This window comes from Panicum virgatum, chromosome 6N (assembly GCF_016808335.1).
Source record: "Panicum virgatum strain AP13 chromosome 6N, P.virgatum_v5, whole genome shotgun sequence".
Taxonomy (NCBI): Eukaryota; Viridiplantae; Streptophyta; class Magnoliopsida; order Poales; family Poaceae; genus Panicum; species Panicum virgatum.
Window position 1 is genome coordinate 29,403,894 of NC_053150.1, and position 17,408 is coordinate 29,421,301.

Sequence of the window (17,408 nt, forward strand, 5' to 3'; positions counted from 1 at the left end):
CTTTGAGATTTGAATACCACGTAACATTTTTTGAACTTGTATAAATCTCAAATTTTGACACAACCTTACATTTAACATTATATTAGAAAATATAAAGTTACATCACTATTTTTTATGCAAAAATATATTTTTCCATTATCTATACTTGGGTGGAAGAAAACAAGCCATATGTGAAAATCCAAAATAACAACAATTATCATACAAACAAATAATATTAAATGAAATTCCATGATTTTAGAGAAAAAATAGGAAAAAACCCATCAAATTTGGAGTTCATATAAGGGAGAAATAATATATACAAGTTTTAGTCAAGGATTAAAAGAAGAAAGACGAACTGTACTTATGTTATTCATTGGAATCCATCTAGTAACCCATGTTGTATAACGTAATGTTCGCAAAAACACATAAACATGGCTATAGCTCAGTGGATCAAGTCCTCCTTGACGAGTGAAGAGAATTTGGTTCGATTCCTGGTGTGAGTGTCTTTCGTTTTTTTCAAATTTCCCTATGTGTTCAGTTATATCCCTGTGAGTTTTCCAGAACCGACAAAGAAAAGATGGATTTTCCTGAGTGTTATGTTATTTTTCTTGTGAGTTTATCCACAACTGACAAAGAAAAGCTGAATTTTTCTGTATTTCCTATAATTTACCTATGAGTTTATCTACAACGACAAAGAAAAGATGAACTTCCCTATGTGTTCTGCAATTTTCCCTATGTGTTCTGCAATTTTCTTGTGAGTTTTTCCTAAACCATCAAGAAAAAATGAATTTTCTTGTGGGTTGCTGGAAAAATACTCAGGGAAACTGTACACCCACAGGGAAAAAAACCCAGTCGTGAACACAACTGCATCTCAAGATTCAACCAATAAACCCGCACCAATCAAAACATGATCGCAACCATAGAAAATTGGATAGAAAGTCACTCGGTGATATTTAGAAATCCTGAAAAAGAAATACATCATATTTGTGCTCTGCTCTGCAGAAGCCCGCTAGAACTGCTGGCTTTGAAAGTGAGGATTGTACATCCTTCATCACAGATAGTCGTCTATCGGTGATAAGTAACTTTTACGGACCCATGTGTGATGTTAGCTTGGTGTTTTGTATAATGTTAATATTGTTTTATATACTCAGTTGCAAGATGACGATATCAACTATATTTCAAAATTCGATTACAATTGCCTTATATGTATTGAGTGTTGATATTTTAAAATCATACGCCTTATGTCGAGAAGTGTCTTCTTGATAGTATATTTGTGGTGTGTCACAAATATGGTTTAAAAACTATTGAGAAGTTTGTGTGATCTAAGATCGTATTGATGTCTAATATTTCACTTACTTTTTCTCCGGCGTGTAAAAGGTTTATGCATAAAGTACTTCGTCTGTGTATTTGAGATATCTAATAAGTTCCTAGACAGTATGTATTTACGATAAAAAAAATTCCAAATTACTCCTACAACAAAGTCTATATGAACTCCTAAACTATTTTTCAGTTCAATTTACTTCCATGATTTTATGTCGATTGACTCGATTTACCCCTCAATACATTTTGTGTTTCTTTCTTCTCCGTCCTCAAGTGAAGTCCAATGTTTAAAATTATGAAGTGATAGTGGGCATCATAACTTATAATAAACTATATTATAATTTTTTTACATCCCTAGGATTAATTTTTATTAAATGTCCTAGAGTATTAAAATAATGACAAAAATATTATTGTATTTACAATGTCTACTATCACTTTGCGAAAATCTCTTATAACTAAATCTGAAGATGGCCACGTAGGCCAGAATTACTCGACCATTGGATCGGCCGATTCGACGGAGAGGACAGCTGGGAACGTAAATTTTGCAAAAATTCCCTTGAACTTTGGTGAAATCAACCCTCAGTCGATGGATGGCAATTCTGCAAAACAGCCTCCAGTCTTTGTGAATGTCAAGTTTACAAAATACCCCCTGAACTTTAATGAGATCAATATGCACTCTACTGACGGTAATTTGCTGATGGTAATTTTATGAAAACCCCCTTAAACTTTGGAAAAACCAAAAAGACCTTGAACTTTAATAAAATCAACACGCACTCTATTGATAGCAATTTTACGACAAAACCCCTAAACTTTGTTAAAACCAATCCGCACTCCATGAACACCATATTCACATAAAACTCGTGTATCGGTGACGGTTGAATTGCCTCGCACATTTACACACGGCATTGACACTTATAATGAATGTCACATGCAAACTTTCTCGCTACGGACTCATGGACGATCCATAGACATATTTCAACGGTCCACACCTCACACACTTATATTTAAGAACCCAAATCAAATTTGACCGAGCCAGCAACAAAACTTTATAAATATAGATATATTCGTCTATGACGGGCCTCTCGGGGGCGCCAAACGACGTAGTATTTTTCTAGTTTAACCTAAAAGACTATTTATGTTTCTAGAAAAAAAGTCTTATTAAAGGGGAAAAATACTAATTGGTATAATTTTAGAAGTAAATTAAATAAAAGATTTAGTTTAAAGGATTATCCGATGTTTGGCAAATAATTCGGACTTTTCCTACCTACAATCTGTTTCTGATTGAACTGTTGTAAAACCACAGCGGACTAACCCGCCGAGAGTTTTTGCAATGTTTTCACTTCGGCGCACAATAGCAATCGATAAAGTCCTAGTGGAGTTTAAATTTTCAGACTGTAGCAATACAAAGAATTTTCATTAAAATGTTTGGGAAAAATCCAACTTTGAACTGTAAATTTTGAATAGAGGAGCGCGGACGGTTTCATGTCTTGTGAAAACTGATACTTTGGCCGTTTTTCTCTCCTTCGGCCATTATCATCTTGATTTCCTTCTTCACCCCCTCGCAATTCGCAAAGCCGCGCACTGCATCGTCGATCGGCTTCCCCGCCTGTCGCCTCCGGCTCACTTTCCGCCACCACCTGGGTACTCTCCTCTCCAACTCGTCCTCCTGCGCCCTACTGTTCTGCCGAAGATCCATCTGGACCCCGGATTGACTCTTCTTTCGTTTGTGCTGAGCACTACCTTGCTTGCTTGCGTTGTTGCGAGAGTTGGTCTGGACGATGTGACCCAAATTGCCCTTGGCGGGTGGGTTGGCTTTGCTTGCTGCTCCGCGGAGCACGGACCAATGGCGGTCGATTTTCCAGAGGAAGTTGGTGCCCCATGTGTGCGTGCGTGTAGGTGGCTTGCCGTGTTTCTTGGTCCCTTCGCAGGCACTCAAAGGGAGTCACCAACTTTCCTTCGGTTAGTTCCAACCGAATCGGGTGGGGGGAGATGGTACTGTGCTGCGTGTGCTCCTCTTTTCTTCCGATGTCGGTGGAATTCTGCCTAAATTATTGTTAGCGACGACGAGGGGGGCTCGTGGGGGAATTCTTGACTTGAGATACATATCTGGTGTTTGTTAAAATGCCTCGTAGTGAGGAAGGCTCTGTTTTGTTTTCTACTAGTTGCTGTCATTGCTGTTGATGTTGTTGTTGGTTTTAAATTGCGCATGTTTGGCTTGTTGTCTTTTGCCTTTTCTTTTTCTCTTATTCCTATGGCGTCCTAGGTCTCAAAGAAATAGATATCTTTTCCCTAAAGAATATATGTTTATGTTGTATGATTTGTGCATACATGAACGTTTTTGCGGAGTCTTCATTTAGAAAAAGAAGTTAGGATTTGGTGACATGTTAAATTGAAAGATGGGCATGTGACAATCCACGGTTTAGACTGTGTAAGCAAGTTCTTACTAGCGCCTTTCTCCAAATGATGACTGGCAGTGGACAGACAGGTGGAGTCTTTCTTATTCTATTAGTACCTGTAATCAAATGGCTACAGTGCACAATTATAGATCCTCATCATTTTCCTGTTTACACACCTCTCGGATTTTTTTGAAAGCTTACGCCTATTGGGTTTAAAAGAAGGCCTCCACAGAATCTTTTTCCCCCTTTTATAATTATTAGTCTTTTATGTTCTCTACAGTTCTACAGAAGATTCCACCTCTGGGTATCAATCAGTAAATAGTGCACATGTGCATCAGCTTCCTAACTTTGACTGCCTAGGCTTTGAATGTTTTCTACTGTCTTCATTAGGTTGATACAGCAGCATTGAAATATACGTCTTGTATTTCTTACTCTTCAATATATCTATAGCTATAAATTTTCCCATTCCATTCTGGGTTATATTATTTGGTCCATGTCTCAATTATTTCGTTGCTCTTAGTTGACCATGTATTAGAATACTGGGGTTGCTTATCCCTAGTTATTCTGCACATCATGTTCCTTTTCATGGGCTACATGTACTCAGCCATCTCAGCTTCTCATGTCTGACCTTAGTTATGTAAGTTAGACGAGGGATACAGATAGATTGAGTGAGAACGGAGATGGAGCTGTCAGATCTGATAAGAGCATCAGGCTGTTTGGTTACAGAACTACAGCTTAGCACCTTTTTTTGTTTATGCGTCTGGCATTATTTTTTAAATGGGGGTTAAAGGAAAGAGGTTTGGTGGTGTGTCATGTACTCATGTGAACCTTTATGATTAATGGAAGTTTGGTGGGCTCATGTGTAGCATGAGCACTTTGCTTTGTTAGACCAACTGACACCTCCACAATTATTCTGATAACTGACCAAACTTGACACAGTTATTTATTTTTGAAGGGAGAGGGTTGGGGTAGATCTAATTTGTGGCCTTGTGGCAAGGGGTTTATAAGGAGCTAACCCTCACTCTGCATATTGGCAGCTGCTCTGCATACAAGAGGTTGCCTCCATCTCTTCTCTAGTAGTGACTTCCAAAGATCTTCCTAAACTTCTTGAGATTGGTAAGGGCTCCCACCTGATCCCATGTTTGTCTTCGTTTTGATTTCACACTGGATCTTGCCAGAACTGCAAGTCCATTTTGTAGTTATAGTTGTTCTTCAAATTCTATTACTAAGATATCTTCAGATCTGAGAGTTCACTTGAATAGTATTTGGCTCATGATCTTTGTTTCTTTTGATGCCTTTGTGGATGAGAGTTTCAGTTCTTTATTGCAGCTTGCTGCTAACAGATGTGACCTGGGTTTTTTGTATTGCTTTTGTTTTTGTCAAATAAAATGTATAGAAATTGCTGGAACTGTGGTTTTTTAAATGCATGTCATTCTATTTAAATTTCTATTTAAATTTAAAAACTGGTAGCTACCAGACTAGCGGATCTTTCCAAATTCTTAGCATCTGATTATCCTCATCTCCTGTTTGTTTCAGTTCAACTGATTAACCATCTTTATGCATGTTATTTTACTACCGCATTTGTATAACGTGCTTCCTGCAAGATCTTGGTGCTCGTGCTTAAATTTGATTCTTGTCTCTAATCTGTGCCATATGTTTAAATGTGCCTTTTGCAATCCACTGAAAACCACATTTTTCAATCACAGGTTGTGCAGTAAACTAAGATGGTGAAGATCTGCTGCATTGGAGCTGGCTATGTTGGTGGCCCTACAATGGCTGTCATTGCCCTCAAGTGCCCAGCAATTGAAGTTGTTGTTGTTGACATATCCAAGCCTCGCATTGAAGCTTGGAACAGCGACCAGCTCCCAATCTATGAGCCTGGTCTTGATGATGTCGTGAAGCAGTGCAGGGGCAGGAACCTCTTCTTCAGCACTGATGTTGAGAAGCATGTTGCTGAGGCAGACATCATTTTTGTCTCGGTTAACACTCCCACCAAGACCCGTGGGCTTGGAGCAGGCAAGGCTGCCGATCTCACCTACTGGGAGAGTGCTGCCCGTATGATTGCTGATGTCTCCAAGTCAGACAAGATCGTTGTTGAGAAGTCCACTGTCCCAGTAAAGACAGCAGAGGCTATTGAAAAGATTTTGACTCACAATAGCAAGGGCATCAACTACCAGATTCTCTCAAACCCAGAGTTCCTTGCGGAGGGCACAGCGATTGAGGACCTCTTCAAGCCTGACAGAGTTCTCATCGGTGGCCGGGAGACTCCTGAGGGCAGGAAGGCCGTTCAGGCTCTTAAGGATGTGTATGCCCACTGGGTTCCTGAGGACAGGATCCTCACCACCAACCTGTGGTCTGCCGAGCTCTCCAAGCTTGCTGCGAATGCATTCTTGGCCCAGAGGATCTCCTCTGTGAATGCCATCTCGGCACTCTGTGAGGCCACTGGTGCCAATGTATCTGAGGTGGCTTACGCCGTTGGGAAGGACTCAAGGATTGGCCCCAAGTTCTTGAACGCCAGTGTTGGCTTTGGTGGGTCCTGCTTCCAGAAGGACATCCTGAACTTGGTCTACATCTGTGAGTGCAATGGCCTTCCCGAGGTGTCCAACTACTGGAAACAGGTCATCAAGATCAATGACTACCAGAAGAGCCGGTTTGTGAACCGTGTTGTTTCCTCCATGTTCAACACTGTTGCTGGCAAGAAGATCGCCGTTCTTGGTTTTGCCTTCAAGAAGGATACCGGTGACACGAGGGAGACCCCAGCCATTGATGTGTGCAAGGGCTTGCTGGGTGACAAGGCTCAGATCAGCATCTATGACCCCCAAGTCACTGAGGATCAGATCCAGCGGGACCTCGCCATGAACAAGTTCGATTGGGACCATCCGATGCACCTGCAGCCTACAAGCCCCAGTGCTGTGAAGCAGGTGAGCGTGGTCTGGGATGCATACGAGGCCACCAAGGGCGCCCATGGCCTCTGCATCCTCACCGAGTGGGACGAGTTCAAGACCTTGGACTACCAGAAGATCTTTGACAACATGCAGAAGCCAGCTTTTGTCTTTGATGGGCGCAACATTGTTGACGGTGAGAAGCTCAGGGAGATTGGCTTCATCGTCTACTCAATTGGCAAGCCACTTGATGCTTGGCTGAAGGATATGCCTGCTGTTGCTTAATTTCCCAGATTTCCATCGCAAGCGTGCCACTTGAACTGCAGGAAGTCTACCAAGAAGAGGAATTGTTTGACCATTCTTTATAGTTTGCTTTTGCTGGAGGCACGGCAATTCTCTCAGGCACAAAATTGGATGTTAGTATCTCCGTTTATGTTTGAATGGTCGCAGCAGCCATAGCCCGGTTGCCAGTTGTATTCATGTTCATCGTTCTTTGTTTATTCATTTACCGTTTGGTTTCTGCTCCATCACCAAATATAAGCTAGTTTTAAGTTACATAGTATTTTGCAAAGATATGGTCACTCCTAGTTATGCCTTCTTATGTTTATACATTTGTCTTTGTTCAGTCTATGCATGCTTCCTCTGTTCGAACACTAATGGATGTCAATTAATGGTGGGTGCAGTTCTAATATATGTTGGTGTGTGCTAGTGCACCATGTGACTGTCCTTATATGATCTGTCATCAGTCCTTGCTGCATGTGTGGCGTCATGTATTTTGTTCTGTCAATGCATACTTTTTTGAAAGAATTCTGATGCATCTCGATCGATGGGCAGAAGTAACTTCATAATTTTGGCTTGGAGGTCAGATGCAACCAAGGTAAACTTGTTCAAAGGGACACGTTTTACATGAGTAAACTTGAACAGAGCTTGAGTTGATGTACTCCGAATACAAATTACATGTTTTAAGGTAAACTGGTTGCTTTGCCACCATTTTGAGTCCATGACTCAAGTTTTTTTTTTATTATTTGTGAGAACACGAGTCTCCTCCACAGACCACCATGGCGGTCTACTTGAAGAGCCAGAACCACTAGTACCTCAAGAAACACACGTGTTTTCAATGCTGAAAGGTTCGGAGCAAGCAGTGCCAATCTAAGTTGCATTTTTCCTGTATCGCGAACTCCAACGGAATGAGCACAAGGACCTCACTTGGACAACCACGCAAATCACATTGGAGTTACAGATAAGGTTAAAACCGCCACATCCACACGAAAACAGAAAAAACAAAAAACGCACTTGTGCAAGCTACAAATTGTACTATTAGTAGGATTTATTTTTCTTGTATGCAAACACAGTCCCCATGAAAAGGAGGCAATACAGTTCATCTTATAAACAGAAAAAAAAAACAAAACACGCACTATTGCAAGCTACAGTTTGTACTATTGGTATGATTTATTTGAATTGTGTGCAAACACAGTCCCATGAAAAGGGTCATGTCATGCAGTTCTTATAAACAATTATCTGCACATCATACGTTAATATAAGTGGCTTTTGCTATAAAAATCTATGCCACTTGGCTTATAACCAAAAAAGCTCATGGTTTCAGAAATTGAGATAAATTGCAGTATTATTTTTGCAAGACTTTTTGAAATTAAAAATTTATAAATTGTAATAGAAGAAAACAAAATCTCATGTAGTGGCTCAAACCTAAGCTTTAGTAGGGGCCAGAGGCTAGATTAGCCCCCTGCGTCAGGGTCAGGACGCTAGGCACCGGGGTTCTTACGCCCCGGCCAACCCGCCCTCCACTCTAGCGAGGACGCGGCCGAGGAGAATCGAACCCGGGGCGCTTGATTCAGAGGCTGGCCTGCTGGCCACCCGGCTTCTCTCCCTCCACAAACCTAAGCTTTTGTATGGACAACTTCAAAATATAGGTGCGAACACTAATCTTTTGAATGAAATAATCTACATGAAACTTTGAACTCAAAAACTTTTGATTGGCTTAAAATTTCATTTGGAGAAAAAAAGTAACCTAAAAGCCTTCAATCGTATAAAAAAGCTTGGGGCTAGGGAAAACATGGAACTAGACAACCTTAACTAAAGATGAAAAAGTTGGAATAAAAAACCTTCAAGTCAATATAGAATTTTTGAGGAAGATATCATGTGCCAAAGCCCAAAAGAAAAGAAGAGACTAAGATTTAACCAAAAGAAAAGAACAATGAACGAACTGGCTGAAAAAAAATGAAATATACGAATGATGGAGAATATTTGTAGTAGGCCACCTAGGACAAAGTTGCTCTGGCCCACAATGTCTAGCTCTGTCCTGGGCTCACATGGAAAATAAATAGGCAGTAGGCACCCTGTCAGAAACGCCGCCACATCAATAAGCAGTGTGCCTAGTATCTATTGTATCGATATTTGTTCACATAAATCCAGAATCATTCTGGCTACTGTATCAGCACTATAGTTTTTATCTTGGGAAGCCCTAGCATGGACGGCTATGTAACATAGAGAATACTAATCGAAGATTTTTACTCCCGCAGAGATCATAGATACTGACATATAAGTCGCATTTTTCTTGTATATATTTGTCTTCAATTAATGGTGCACGAATATTGCACACCTCTCAGTTCCGTAACGTCTCTATCATATGAACTCCAACTATTTGAGCACTAGGATCACACTTCAACCACCACTCGAATCGCATCGGAATTACAGAGCAGGTTAAAACCGCCACATCCACACAAACAGAAAAAAAAACAATGCACTAGTTTCTACTAGAGTATTTTCTGTTGCGGCAAATACACTCCCCACAAGTAAGAGGCTGAGCAGTTCATCTTATGAACAGTGAGCTGGACATCATATATATGAAAAAATAAGTTGGGCTGTTTGGCTGATATTATGAAGCAAAAACTTCCAGGCCGAGAGAAAATGAGACAAATTGCGGTATTATTTTCTGGAAGACTATTTGAATTTACAGTCGAAGAAAAACAATTTCAAGGAGCGGATCAAAAGTCAAAACTAAGCTTTTGTACTGACAAGTTTTCAATATGAATGAAACATTAATACATAACTTTGAACTAAGGAACCTTCAATTGTAAAGATTGGAACTAGACAACCTTTTTATTCAGGTTAGGGAAAACTTTGAACAAGACAACCTCAACTAGAGATGAAAAAACTTGGATTCATACAACCTTCAAATCGGGATACAAATTTTGAGGCAGAATCATTTGTTACATGAAAAAAGAAGCTCAAATTTAGCAGAATGAAAAACAAAATGAACAAACCGAATATAAATATTTGAAGGGGCAATTGCGTTCTTGCCCCTGTTTTGAGTCTCAATTGTGATTTTACCCCCACTTTTCTTCACTTTGCATTTTTACCCCTACTGTTTGGAAATGAAGACTCATTTTACCCCTATTCCGTTAACAGCACCTAATGGTGTGAAAGAGGACAATTTTGCCCTTGCGAATATACCCCTACTTTTTTTAGAACTTTGTGAATATACCCTTATTTGTCATTATGTTTCAGCAGCATTTCAATAAGAATATGAACAAGATTTTGACAGAAATTTGGTCAGCAACATGACACAAAACTAAGTTAAAATCGCATACAGATAGATAATATCCCATCATACATATTCAAAAGAGATGTACCACCAAAGCATAACGGCATCATACATATCCAGGCAAACTAAAGAATGATCGAACCCTAACAACAAGATTCAAACTCATCTGATTTGGCCTACAAATCAGAGCAATTGAAAGAAAATTAGTGCAATCATCTAAATCCCAAAAATTCGTCCCACATGTGTCCAATAGACGGTCAGAAATCAAAATTTGTACCTGAGCACCACCTCCACATCTCTGCACTCCGGATCCATGGCCGCCATGCCGCCCGCGCACGCAGGCCAAGCTCCCCCGCGCGTGGCTCCCGCGGGGCCCAACGCACCCGCTGCTCGTGGCTCGCACCTGCAGGGCGTGGCTCCCGCGAGCGCCCGCCGCGTGTGGCCCCCGCGGCCCCCGCGGGCCCGCTTAGCCCCGCCTGGCAACGCCCCTGGTCAGGGGCGGATACAGGAGGGGGCTAGGGGGGCTCAAGCCCCCCTAAGCTCCCCTAATTACACGTAAAACACTGTAGCAAGACCTCCAAATCACCATTAAATCTTCACACAAATCAACATCTCTATTGTTTCAGCCCCCCCTTGCCTCCAATCCTGCATCCGCCACTGCCCCTGGTGGCACCGCTCGTCCCGCCCCATGCGCGCCGCTCGTCCCGCCCCACCGCGCCGACGCGCGCGGCCTCGGCCCCGCTGCTCGCCCCACCACGCCCCCGCGCGCGGTGCTGGCCCCGCCGCTCGCCCCTGCAAGCGCGCCTGAGCTCGCTTAGGGTTAGGGTTCAGCCCCCACGAGCCTGGCCAGAATGGATAAGAGATTCACAAGGGGTATTTGTGACTTTTCGCTGTATTATGAAGGGTTCTTTTAATTCTTATATTCTTGATGCAGTTCACGGTGTGAATTGTAGGGGTAAACGGAGGCTTCATAATTGAACAGTAGGGGTAAAAATGGAAAGTCGGAAAAAATGAGGGCAAAATCGCAATTGGGGTTCAAAATAGAGGCGAAAACTATAGTTTTAAATAGCGGGCTATGACAAATAGCGGCGTATTTTTTTCGAGGCTAAGAGGCTATAGCGGAGGCTATAGCAGACTATGCCAAATAGTGGGTTACTACTAAATCATGAAAAATACAAATAATAGATGCACAAAAATATAGTAATTAGCGAATTTCATAAACATAACTATATTTCTAGAGCTACCGGAACATCACTTAAGTTGACAATACAATAAAATTCATACAATCAAATATTAAGTTATTCCAAAATACCAAAGTAGTAGCACTGAGCTAAGTATAAGGCTATAGCGGCGCTAAAGCTACGCCATTTAGCGCAGCTATAGCGCAATTTAGCGCCCATAGCTGCCATAGCGGCACAAATACAAATAGCGTAGCGGTAGTCCTCTAAAAAGACTATAGCCGGCTATTTAAAACCATGACAAAAACACAATAAACCCATATATGAATGATGAAGAAAAGTTGGAGGAGGTTAATGAGGACAAAGCTGCACAGGCCCACAATGCCTCTATTCTGGGCTCACATGGAAAACAGGTGCCAGTGAAAGCAACAAGGCACCCTGTCAAAAGCCGACAGCCACATCTTACAATGCGATTTTTGCAATGAAAGGTGGCCGGGCAGTTGCATAGTGGCCACTATTTAGGATTTCAGCTCAAATTACTGATTTTTTGTGAAAATTTACTTTTTTCGTGGTGATCGGTAATGATCATACAGGTATTACCCGTAATTTTCGGCCTGAATTCGTTTGACCTTTCAATTTTCAAATTTCAGCCGAAATTTTGACCAAAAATCAGCCTACCGCTCTCCCCTATTGTTTTTTTTTGTTAAACTGGTAGCTTAAACACTGCGAATGGCTCAATATTTTGTTTACATTAACTTAGGATCTTATTAGCGAATGTATCAGCACTACAAATCCTTGCATGGATGAGTATGTAAAACCGAAAATACCAATCGAACATTTTTACTCCAGAAATCTAGTTGGAACTCTGAGGTTAGATGGTACTGCAAGGTTTTTTTTCTCCCATCGACAGGAGAGACAAAGAGAGCATATTTTTGAGCTGAATACTTAACCGGAGGATTCAAACAAAAGGTTCAAAATATATTCACGTGCTAACACATGACCTAGTGATGACAGGCATGTATGGACCACCAGGGGCGGATCCAGGAAAAAAATATAGAGGGGCTGACCACAATACACTAACTCATCAACACATGTCATATTCCCAAACTATATCAACGTGATAGTCTACAGTAGTTTCATGTGATAACATGGAATTGGGGATTTGAGGTCAGAAAGTTTAAGTTCCATACCTGGACGGCCGCGGCGCTGCGTGCCGGCGTGCCGCATCTTGTCATGCCGAATGCCGAGCCTCCGCGGCTCCGACTACGCCGGACCGCTGGTCCATCCGCCCTCCGCCCCTGCTCCGGAGTCCGGAGCGCCCGGCCGCCTGGGGGCCGCGGCCACGCCGGGACGCCCCTCCACCCCCGCAGACCGGGACCGCGGGTCCCTGCGGCAGCGCGGATGCGCAGACGAGCGGCCAACCGAGCCCCTGCCTGGCTACCTGTCGCAGAGCAGCCCCCGCCCCGTCCACCGGTCTCCCACCACCGCCGCCCCTGGTTGTCTTCCGCAAAGGCGCCGCCTTGCCGTCCGCTCGTGAGCAGCCGAGTGCCCGAGCCAGCCTCCTGTCTTCGCCTCCAGGGATTTCGATTGGGGAAAACCAGTGGTGGGTGGGCTGAATCCTAAATGGGCCATCGGTGCGCCATTTGGGCCGGTCAACGGGGTGCGATTTGGGCCAGTCGGCCTGGGCAGCTGGGCTGGTTGGTTGTTTTGGCCCATGTCACGAAGAAAGAGTCTTCTTCTACCTCCAGCATCTCCATTGCTCATCCATGGTGGCTAAAAATTAGAGGGGGGGCTGAGGGGGGATCCATGGATTCCCAGACAGTAGGGGGGCTCGAGCCCCCTTAGCCCCCCCTTTGGATCCGCCGCTGTGGACCACGTTGGTGAAGGGAGCCTGTATCCGACGAGCACCACCACCTCCAACCGGAGCCGAGGCTTTGCTTGCCAAGAGACGATTTTGACCCGGGGGCGTCCCAATTTCCTCCCCGGAAAGAAAATTTTCTCGCTTCCCTCGCCGGCTCCCGGCCTACGTTTGTGCACGCGGGATCGTTATAATGGGTCCCAGGCTCCAGCTTACTGACTTGGGATAATTTGTCTGTGGCGCGTGCCTGTTGCCGTCGGCGAAATCGCGTGATGCATAGCTTCCTTTTCCTCTTGCATTTTAGGTCGATCGCTTCTAGGAAGGCTCTCAGAAGGTTCAGCTCCTCTCGCCGTCTGTGCTATTGTTGTCACGAGGGAGAGCCGAGCCAGTGAAACTAGAAATACCGGCATTTACTGCCTTTACATGAGTTAGGCATGAGAGAGAGAAAAATACTCTGCGTATACCACGCGTATACAACTAAAGATTGCACTACTATAAAAATAATGGGGCTTGCTAGTACCTGGACGTCCGACGTTCGGGCCTAGCATCGGACGGTAACAGCCCAGTAAAACTCCAGCCGCAACATTTAATGCATGTAAGATTTGCAATATTACAAATTTGTAGTTGCAACGTCAAATAAATCACATTGCAACATCACGAATTCGTAGTTGCAACGTCACGAATTCGTAGTTGTAACATCATGAATTTGTAACATCGAATAAATCACAATTGCAACATCGCATAAATCACAATTGCAGCGTCACAAAATCACATTTGAAATATCACAAAAACAGGTTGCAACATCTCAAAAATAAATTAAAAATCCCAAATTATGGCTGCAACAACACAAAATCACGGCCGCAACAACACAAAATCACGGCCGCAACATGGCTAAATCATGTTTGTAATATCACCTCCTTCGCCTTCGCTTCGCTTGTCAGTCTTGGCATGGACGGCGGCAGGGAGGAGGGAAGCGGCCCCAGGCGGAGGCGGCGGGACGGAGCTAGTTGTGGTGCGGCCCGACGAAGAAGGCGTCAAGCGTGCCGGGCACGGGCACCGCGGCTGCGTCCATTACCTACCTAGCGTCGAGCACAACAAGGAAAAGCCGTCAAGCTCTAGATCGCCGACCGCGTCGTGCTCCCCGTCAAGAACTCACTGCGTAGGCTGAGGAGAAGCACGAGGCGCCGGATGGCGCGGGAGACGACGGCTTGGTCGGAGTCAGCCCTGGGCGGGAGCTGCAGGACGACGAGTGGCTCGGGCTAGAGAGGGCCGATTAGGAGCCGAGGGGGTCAGCGTCGGCGAGGAGCTCATCGACGTTGGGGAGGAGCGCGTCGGACTCCATGGCCCGCTCCACGAAACGCTTGCAGCTGATGAGGTACCGCACCGGGGGAGCTTGCGACGGGAAGAGCTCAGTGCGGACACGACGGTGGCGGCCTCTTTCCCCTCGACTAGTCCCACTGGGGAGAGAGGACAAACGGAGAGACATGAATGGGAAAGAGAGAGGAATGGGAAATGGCATGAGCTTTTGCTGCCGCAATGGGAGAAGACAGCGATGGGGAGAAGATTGTGTAGAGAAAAGTGAATCTTTGTTGTATTGAGGAACATGAGTTTGATATATATACAAAGGACAAAGGCAGTTGCCTGTCCGCGAAAGGGCCAAAGGCCAAAGGGTGTCCGTTGACACCAAAAGGTGTCTATTTCCTATGCCTACGTACAAATGTCATTAGTAACTGCTAATGATGTAATTAACCCTAATTGATCACTATTAATTAATCCTAATTAATCCTAACACCCCCCTTGATCAATTGTCTTCTTGTAGGTATTGTTTACCCCCCTTGATCAATTGTCTTCTTGTAGGTATTGTTTACTTGTTCATCAGTTATTGTCTTGAAGCTTTGGAAAAAGCCTGTTGGAAAAAAACCAAAGTATATCGATATAACAGGTAAAACTCCTTAAAACCCAATGGGAAAAATAAGGAGAAATGACCCTTTAGGTAATTCTAAAGTCATAGTCTAAAATAATTTGATCTGAGATCAATATGTCATATATTATCCTTGAAAAACCTCTGTGAGGAAAAATAGATAATATGACAATTTCCTTGTGTTATTATTACCTCATTAAAAACTTTATGTGAGAAAACCTTTTTAGAAGTAAAACTCATATAAAGAAAAGAGTGTAATGTGATGCTTATGTAGATTATATCTCAATGAGATTCTCCCCCTGATTCTTGCAAATCTCTAAGCCTTCTCATACCAATGCCCTCAATGCATTTACGAAATGCAGTGTATGGTAGAGACTTTGTGAATAAATCAGCTAGATTATCACGAGATTTAGTTTGCAAGATTTCAATCTCTCCATTCTTTTGAGGTTCATGGGGGTAGAACAACTTAGGGATAATATGCTTAGTCATATTACTCTTAATATAACCTGACTCCATCTGAGTAACACATGCTGAATTATCCTCAAAGATAATTGTTGGTGTATCAATCGCACCAATACCGCATGACTGTATTATGTGGTTTATCATTCGGCGAAGCCATACGCATTCGCGTGATGCCTCATATAAAGCTATTATCTCAAAATGATTGGTGGATGTAGACACTAAGGTCTGCTTTGTAGACTTCCAAGATATTGATGTACCACCTTGTAAGTATACAAAGCCAGTTTGTGATCTGCCATTGTGTGGATATGATAAATAACCAGCATCTGTATATCCTAACAAAACTGGATCTTGACTTCTACTATAAAACAATCCAAGATCTCTAGTGCCATTGAGGTATCTAAATACTGTTTTAATTCCTACCCAATGACGTTCGGTAGAAGCAGCACTATGTCTTGCTAATAAATTAACTGCAAATTCAATATCCAGCCGTGTATTGTTAGCAAGATACATAAGTCCACCACCTGTGTAGAGAAAAGTGAATCTCTGTTGTATTGATGAACAAGAGTTTGATATATATATATACAAAGGACAAAGGCAGTTGCCTGTCCTCGAAAGGGCCAAAGGCCAAAGGGTGTCCGTTGACACCAAAAGGTGTCTATTTCCTATGCCTACGTACAGATATCATTAGTAATTGCTAATGACATAATTAATCCTAATTGATCACTATTAATTAATCCTAACAAAGATAAGATATTCATGGACAGGAAAACGCCACATTGCATCCGAATTTTTCAGCTCCGTCGGACATCAGTATCTAAGCATTACCGGAAAATAATTTGTAGGCATGTCAAAAAATAGCCCGCTCCTACCAATGTAGCGGAGTTACTGTAGTTTTTGACCATCCCTACAAATTAATTTCAGAGTTAATACAAAATAATTTCATACCCCATAAAATAAAAAGTACTCTCTCCATCCAACTATGCAAGGTCTATTTTTGCTTGGCTCAAAGACCAAGGGAAGCACTCCCATCAATAGTTTTTCTTGGGAAAAGAACAATCAGCATTTATTACGGATTTGATTACTCTCTGCATGTGCTTTCACTCCCGAGGTATGCACGTGATGAATTACTGCCACACCGATTCCCGAAGTGTCACTCTTGAGGAAAAACCAAAATAGGCCTTGCATATCTGGATTTTTCGGATTTTCTAATGGGCCTTGCATAGTTGGATGGAGGGAGTAACTATGTGGTGTGGTGGTAAGAAGGCACGCGCGAGGCTTAGAGATAGGCGGTTCGAATCCCAAGTGATGCAAGTTTGCATATTTCATCAAAAAAATTGTAGCTCGACACTACAGGGCTTGTGGTAGTAGATGGTTGCTTGGAATATTTTTTATTTTTATTTTGTTGTTTTCGATTTTATTTTCTTAACTTCCAAGTTGCGAAGGTTTTCAAAAACAATCTGAACAAATAAAAATGATTGTACAAGTAAGATTATGTTTTTTATTTTCATTTTCATCGTGAATTCTATTAGTTTATATTCATTTTTTATTTTTTATTTTCAAAATTTTGTTAGTTTTCATATTTTATTATTTATTTTTTATGGATTTGTAAGGGCGGGTCCTGGCAAGACCCGCCCCTAAAAGTGGATTTATACGGGGCGAATCTAAATATCATTTTTAGGGGTAAGTGCATTACCTACTCCTAAAAATACTTTTTACTAGTCTTTAAAATTGATTTTTGTAGTAGTGTGTATTGCAAAAACTTGATATTTACTTTAAGCCTTTTTTATAAATATTATGCAGACTGATAAACATGTAAGACAAGTAGTTTTGACCACAAATTAGTGGTACTC

General features: G+C 42.5%; 1 protein-coding gene and 1 long non-coding RNA gene across 4 annotated transcripts; one reads left to right on the plus strand and one right to left on the minus strand.

Annotated features, from left to right (window-relative positions):
* The first annotated feature begins 2,814 nt into the window (after window positions 1–2,814).
* On the plus strand, window positions 2,815–7,268 carry LOC120678463 (UDP-glucose 6-dehydrogenase 4). 3 transcript variants are annotated; one of them, XM_039959655.1, is made up of 3 exons: window positions 2,815–2,940; window positions 4,733–4,811; window positions 5,402–7,268. In XM_039959655.1, the coding sequence occupies exon 3, from the start codon at window positions 5,420–5,422 to the stop codon at window positions 6,860–6,862; it is 1,443 nt and encodes a 480-aa protein (XP_039815589.1). In that variant the 5' UTR covers window positions 2,815–2,940; window positions 4,733–4,811; window positions 5,402–5,419; the 3' UTR covers window positions 6,863–7,268. The 3 variants fall into 3 exon arrangements, with proteins under 3 accessions (XP_039815589.1, XP_039815590.1, XP_039815588.1); XM_039959656.1 differs by having other exon boundaries at window positions 2,922–3,258; XM_039959654.1 differs by lacking the exon at window positions 2,815–2,940 and having other exon boundaries at window positions 4,559–4,811.
* Window positions 7,269–10,156: 2,888 nt separating this feature from the next.
* LOC120677251 lies at window positions 10,157–10,564 on the minus strand. The gene is made up of 2 exons (XR_005676235.1): window positions 10,417–10,564; window positions 10,157–10,315 (listed from the first exon to the last, which is right to left on the minus strand). It is a non-coding gene; the product is annotated as an uncharacterized LOC120677251 (long non-coding RNA).
* Window positions 10,565–17,408: the final 6,844 nt, after the last annotated feature.